The following is a 6,819-nucleotide window of genomic DNA, read 5'->3' as shown; positions in this document are numbered from 1 at the left end:
CTGAGGCTGGAGGCACAGGCTCCAGGTGACCTGCAAGGGAGTGACCACCAGGAGGAGGGGTGGATGGAGGAGCAATTAATTGCAGGGGAGCAGTTTGTCCTGCAGGGGGAGGGGAAGTGCACCATGGAGGCAGTGAAACAGGTGGGAGAGGTGGAGCCTCAGTCCAAGGCCAAAGCAAAGCCAGAAGAAGAGCAGCCAGTGCAGCAGGAGCAGGCCCAGTCAGGGCCCGGGGCCAAGTCACCTGGTCCCCTCTGGAGGTGCTCCAGGCCCTTCAATTGGAGATGGAGCCCATGAACGAGCAAGCCAGCAGGGCCTTCTTTCGGCTCAGGTGAGGACTCGGCAGAGGCTCAAGCCCTATTTCAAACGGAGAAGCCTCAATATCCGGCGCATCCCTGGGTTCTGGCTCACAGCTGTATCCTTGAGGGTAGAGGAGCAGGATCACAAGGAGCATGGGACAGTGCAGGAGAACGGTGTAAGCGGGGATGGTTCCCCTAGAAAAGAACATTGAGGACAAGCTAGGGGCAGTGCGCCCTGGTCTGGCCCAGGATCCTGGAGACACCCTCTGTCTTGTACAGGAACCATAGAAGCATTACCAGGGGGTCAAGGGGCACAGCTCCAAGGCAGAGGCACGCATACACCAGGGGCTGATGCCCACAGACAGGGCTGTGTTGCACGGGCTGTTCTGGGACTAACTAACGCTGCCTTACAGGCCGTCTCTATGTCCAGTTCCTCAGTCAGAAGCAGGAATGTGTGATGTGTAGCCTGTCAAGACCTCAGCACAAAACAATCTGGTGGGCATCAGGGTCTGTCAGGAAACAGAGTGGTGCTGTGCCCCTTTCTGCCCTTGATGGAGAAGGAGTGGCCTTAAAGGAAGGAGAGGCCAGGCCAGGCTGCTCTTTCTAGCTGGTCCATGCCCAGCTCCCAGGTTGCAGGCTCCTTGACCCACAGCAGTTTGTCAACCACCCAGAGTTGTCGGCCCTGATCAGCGTCCAAGATGAAAATATGCTTGGCCATGTGATTGATTTGAAGGTAAGTGCACCTGGTCCAAGGAGTAGTGGAGGGCAGGTGGGGAAATGGCCTGTCCCTGAAAACAGCTACAGGCGGCAGCACTGGGCTGCGATTTCACTCCCTGGATCCACTTTCCTTCTGCAGGTGAGGGAAGTCAGGCATCCCTGGGGTTGCTGCACCATTAGCCTGTACTTCCACAGCAACCCCTGTTTCCGCAACCATGTGATTGTGAAGGAGTATCTCATCACCCTCACAGGTAAGAGGAGGCTCCCTGCATGGGCTGCAGCTGGTGGTGGGCAGGGATGGAAGGCGATGTACCCAGCTTCACATACCCCTCTCCTGCAGGATACAGGTTGTCCCGTGCCACTCCCATTCAGTGGTACCAGCATTGTGAACGAGAAGTCTACAGCCACAGGCTCCAGGACAGCAGCGCCAGCTTCTTCTACTGGTTCTCTGACCACAGTGTGACAGCATCTGGCAGGATTGCTGAGGTGGGATGTCACTGGCCATGCCAGCATGCAGCTTCCTGTGTCCGCCTGCTGCTTGGGTTTCTATCTGGGTCCCTGTGCTCTCCTAACCCAGGTCTGTTTGCCCTACCAGATCATCAGCAAGGACCTGTGGCTCAATCCCCTGAAGTACTATGAGAGGATGATGGCCCCTAGTGAGCGGACAGGACGGGTGAGGAGGGGCTGCCTGGGCTCTCCCCTGGTGTGCTGCCAGGTTCCTGGGCCATTATTTTTCTCTCACAGGGACACCTGGATGCTGGGAGGGAAACAGCCTGTAACACCAGGGCCTCAGGGTGTGTGGCTGAGACAGGAACTACCAGCACAACAAGGGCAGTGCAATTCCAGCTCAGGCAGGGGGGCTTAGGCAGGAGGAGGGAGTGTGCATGTCCACTGTCACTCAGAGTCAAAGCAGATTACCTCAGCCCCTCCTCTGATCTCTCCCTCTAGGCCACCCACAGCACCTACAGGCCTTTCCACCTGCCCCTCAACAGGGGCTGCCATGACATGTTCTTCCTATACTCCTTTCCACAGGTGTCTGTGAATCTTCCTCATGCTGAGGCCTAGGCTGCTGTGCTGCCACGCCACATTGCCCTGTTGCTGCTCACCACCATCTCCCATTTCCCCAAGGTCTCCTCTAACTCCTGGGGCCAGTGGGATCGGCCTGCTCCTTATCAGTATCTTAGGGGGCAAAGTGTGGGCCACAGAGCTGGAGGAATCCTTGTTTTGCAGCTTTGTCAGAGGTTCTTCAATCCTTTTATCCATTTAGGTTTTCCAAGGAGAATACCTCATTTGTGTTCCCTCCCTAACTGGAAAACAGGGCAGCATGCCATGACGAAATAACACACTGCTTCATTTTGTATGCAGTTCACTTCAAAGACTTCATGCACATATGGTCATAGACACCCTGGGAAATTTAGGGCCATGAATATAACTCACCATCCAAACGGACTGCTTTTCTGTGTTTGTTGTAAAATCAGACAAGAAATCCCATGTTGCAGAACACGTTCTTCTGAAAATTTTTTGTAATGTTAGTGTTTAAGGTTTTACAAAAAATAATATATATGTCTCTTTCTTTTTTTCTACTGACCTTCCCTCCGGCTTCCTCTATCACTAGTCTCTTGTTCTTGTCACCCACTCCCAGTGTCTTGCCTCTGTTGGTCTGTTGGTTGTGCTTATATTCTGAATATGTTAACAATACAATATGTAAAATTTAAACATTTAAGTATATTGTAATTTAAATCAGCACTTAGGAAGCAACCTTGTACAATTCAAACCTTGCCTCCAATCCTGAAACTTCATAATGGTACCTACAATTCTTGATGCTTCCCCCAAACCTACCATTTGCTTTTTGTCATTCTTAAATAACAGAAGCCAAATTCCTTACAATAAAATATTGTCTGTACCGCATCATTTTTATTTTCAGTGTCTAATTCCTCTGTCACAGGGGCTTCGGCTCTGACTCCCCAAGTGCCCAATCAGGTGAGCTACTGTACTGCATGATTCACTCTCTCTTGCATACATGGTGTATCCTGTGATCGCCGCCAGCACCACACTCAGGACCTCTTACAGGGGTGTCCCATCGGCTGTTGCAGTAATTGCCGTGCCCCCATCATATCCATCTCCTGTGTGGCTGTAATAATCATCACAGGAACTGGGCCACCATAAGTCAGAAGGGGCCTTCGTGGTGGTGGTGCCCAGTTTTTTATTGGAATGTTGATCTTCCTTTTGTTTAGTGGATGAGTTCAGTATGAATTTTGGAGAATAGGTCCTTATCTGATATAACATTGGCAAATATCTTCTCCCAGGCAGTGGACTTCCTTGTTTTGTTGTTGTTGTTGTTGTTGTTGTTGTTGTTGTATTTGTTGGCCGCTTCTTCTTTGCAGAAGTGTTTTAATTTGACGTCGTCCCATTTGTTTCTTTTCTCCTCAGTTTCCATTGCCCTAGGAGCTGTATCAGTAAAGGTATTGCTGAGACAGATGCCTGATATTTTGCTTCTTCTAAGATTTTCATGGTTACCCACTTACTTTTAAGTCCTTTATTCATTCCCAATTTATACTTGTGTATGGTGTCAGTTGGTGGTCTAGACTAATTTTTTTTGCATGTATCTGTGCTATAAGTCCAACACCAATTATTATTATGTTTTTATTTTGGCTTTGTAATATCTTCAATGAAACAAAATAAAATTTCCTCTATGTTAATTGAGTCATACTTTCTCTAAATCTGGCCTTTAAAAAAATCCCCTGGGGCACAGTCCCATCCGTTCTTTGATTTTCCTTCCACTGATCCCAAACCTCGGCTGTAGTCTGCGTCCTTTCAAAGGACAAAAGCAGACCGGGAGGCCTCAGAGCTGCCCGCAGCACCCTCCTGCCTGCAGCACCCTCCTGCCCGTGGGAGGTGCAGCGCCCATCCCCATCTGGACCTTGGCTGCCAGGGACAGTCAAAGCCTGAGAATCAAAGTGGCAGCATGTCATCGCCTTCACCGGCCTGTCTCCAGCAGCACAAAACCAGTCCCCCCTGCCAGTGCTCTGGGGACCGGCCCTCAGGGCGATGTGGTGGCGCTGTCCCCTGGCAGCCGAGTGTCCCAGGCTTGTCTTTGGGGATCTCTGTGTCCATGGTATAAATGCGAGTGAGATCAGACACAATGTTATCAATGATTGGCTTGGTAAGGTCGCCACTAAGCACATGCCACCATGGCTTCTCGGCCATGGCCTCGGCGGGCACCTGGACCCCATAGACCTGCAGGGCCAGGTGGAGCACCGCCACCGCTATGTGCTGAGCCTGGAACCGGAAGCACAGCCCCCCGCGGTAGCTGTCCCGCAGCAGGGCCCAGGCAGTGACGGAGATGGGGGTCCGTTGCCAGCTGTAAGGATTCAGCCAGTTCTTGAGAGAAATCAGGTAGTGGAGCAGGTACCTGTGTGGGTGCTGAAAGGAGACTTGGAAGCGCAGTACCCGCAGCACAAGGAGCTCGCACTGCACAATGCTGTCCCAGATCACCCAGACTAGGGAGTCCATCTCCAAGGGCTCGCTGCCTGGGTGGAAGTACCTGTTGGACACGTTGATGATGTCACGGGTTCGCAGGGGCTGTTCTTCCACTTTGCCAGCCAAGTAAAGGGCAGACATGGCGACCAAGTAGGGGTCATAGGCGTCCAGGTTGATCTCGCAGAAGAACTTATGGTAAATGGCACAGGCGGTGGCGACGGGAATGGACTGCATCCCTAGCTTGACACCTGCCTCCATGATGAACCTTGTCACTTGTAAGTGCACCCTCGCCTGGGGTTCGGGCCACCCCTTGGTGCCCGGCGCCGCGTCCTCCTCTCTGCAGCTGTCCAGGCTAAGGTCCTCCATGGGGCCCTGCTGGGAGGCCCCAGACCCCGCGGGAAGGGCAAGAGTCTCCAGTGCAGTGCCTGTGCCAGCAGAGTCCTAGCCCAGTGCGCAGCCGCCCCGCCGCGCCCCGCCCCGCCGCGCCCCGCCCCGCCCCGCACCGCCCCACCTACCCAGCCCTGCCTAGGCCTGACTGCCATCCAGGTTCCAACACCAATTATTGAAGAGACTCTATGACTCCATTCTATGCTTTTGCCTCCCTTTGTCAAATATTAATTGAGCATAATGGTTAGGGTCGACTTCTATGTTCTCTGTTCTGTCCCATTGGTCTTTTTGTCTGTTTTAGTTCCAGTAAGACGCAGTTCTGAGAATGGTGGCTTGTAGTATAGCTTGATATCTGGTATTGTGATCCCTCCAAATTTGTTCTTTTTTGTCCAGATTGCTGTAACTATTTGGGGTCTTTTCTTAAATTCATAGGAGTTTTTGGAAACTTTCTTTTGGTCTGTGAGATACGCCATTGACATTTTAATGATTAATACATTAAAACTTTACTTTGCTTTGGGTACTATGAACATTTTAATGATGTTGATTGTACCAAACCATGAATATAGTATGTTCTTCTATTTGCTTTAGTCTTCCTCTATCACTTTTTTCAATTTCCTGTAGTTTTCCAAGAACAGGTTTTTACCTCCTTAGTTAAGTTTATTCCTAGGTTTCTTAAATTTTTGTTGCACTGCTAAATGGCATTTTTGTTTGTTTGTTTCTATTTCTGAGTTCATTATCCGTGTATCAAAAAGCCATAGAATTCTGGGTGTTAATTTTGTACCCTGCTACGTTGCCAAATTCATTTATTAAATCTCCTAGTTTTTTTGGTGGAGTCTTTAGGTATTTCTATGGACAATACCATGCCATCTGCGAGAATTATGACAATTTTACTTCCTCTTTTCCAGTTTGCATGCCTTGTTTGACTTCTTCTTGTCTGACTGCATTGCCTAGCACTACCAGTACTCTGTCGAACAGAAGTGGTGAGAGTGGGCATCCCTGTCTTGTTCCTCTTCTTAGAGTAATTGTTTTTGCCCATTGAGTATGATGTTGTCTGTAGTTTTGTCACATAAGGCTTTTTTAATGTTGAGGTATGATCCCTCTATGCCCAGTTTGCTTAGAGTTTTTATCAAAATTGGGTGTTGGATTTTGTCAAATGCTTTTCCTGCACCAATGGATATGAATCTCTCTCAATTTGTTTATGTGATGCATCACACTTATTGATTTCTGGATGTTGACTCATCCTACTTCCCCAGAATATATCCGCTTTGGCATGGTGTATGCTCATTTCAATGTAATGTTGCATCGCATTTGTTAGAGTTCTGTTGAGGATTGTAACATCTATGGTCATCAGAGATATATTGGCCTGCATTTTTCTTTCTTTGTGTTTTCTCTATCTGGCTTTGGGATTAGAGTAATGCTGGCTTCATAGGAAGTGTTGGGAAATGGTACTTCCTTTGAATTTTATGGAATAGTCTGAGGAAGAAGGTTTTAGTTTTTCTTTGAACACTTGGTAAAAGTCCCTGTGAAGCCGTCTCGCCCAGGCTTTTGTTTGCTGCAAGTTATTTTTGTGACTGCTTGAATTTCCTGAGTAGTTATTGGCGTGGTCCTATGTTTTATTCTTCCTAACTAAGTTTAGGAAGATTGTATTTTTCTAGGAATATGTCCATTTCTTCAGGGTTGATCAGTTTGTTGGAGTAGAGTTGTCCATAGTATTTATTTACAATCCTTTTTATATCTGTGGGGTCTTTTGCTATTTTGCCTCTTTCGTTTCTGATTTTGTTTACTGGGGTCCTGTTGGTGAGCCTAGCTAGAGCTTAGTCAATCTGGTTTATCCTTTCAAAGAAATAGCTCATGTCTTTATTAATCTTTTGTGCGGTTTTTGGTCTCTATGTCATTTATTTCTGCTGTGATCTTCATTATTTCCTTCCTGCTGCTCAGT

At 48.7% G+C, this 6,819-nt stretch overlaps 1 protein-coding gene across 1 annotated transcript; it reads right to left on the bottom strand.

Annotated features, from left to right (window-relative positions):
• Nucleotides 1-347: 347 nt before the first annotated feature.
• LOC308512486 (cyclin-Q-like) lies at nucleotides 348-4,859 on the bottom strand (the record flags this gene model as incomplete). The annotated part of the gene is made up of 2 exons (XM_081082217.1): nucleotides 348-354; nucleotides 4,102-4,859. The coding sequence occupies 2 exons, from the start codon at nucleotides 4,857-4,859 to the stop codon at nucleotides 348-350; spliced, it is 765 nt and encodes a 254-aa protein (XP_080938343.1).
• Between the last annotated feature and the right edge of the window lie 1,960 nt (nucleotides 4,860-6,819).

Source organism: Myotis nattereri (genome assembly GCF_964212035.1).
Source record: "Myotis nattereri genome assembly, chromosome: Y".
Lineage (NCBI taxonomy): Eukaryota > Metazoa > Chordata > Mammalia > Chiroptera > Vespertilionidae > Myotis > Myotis nattereri.
The sequence above is the reverse complement of the archived record's forward strand: the minus strand, read 5'-3'. Positions and strand labels throughout refer to the sequence as shown.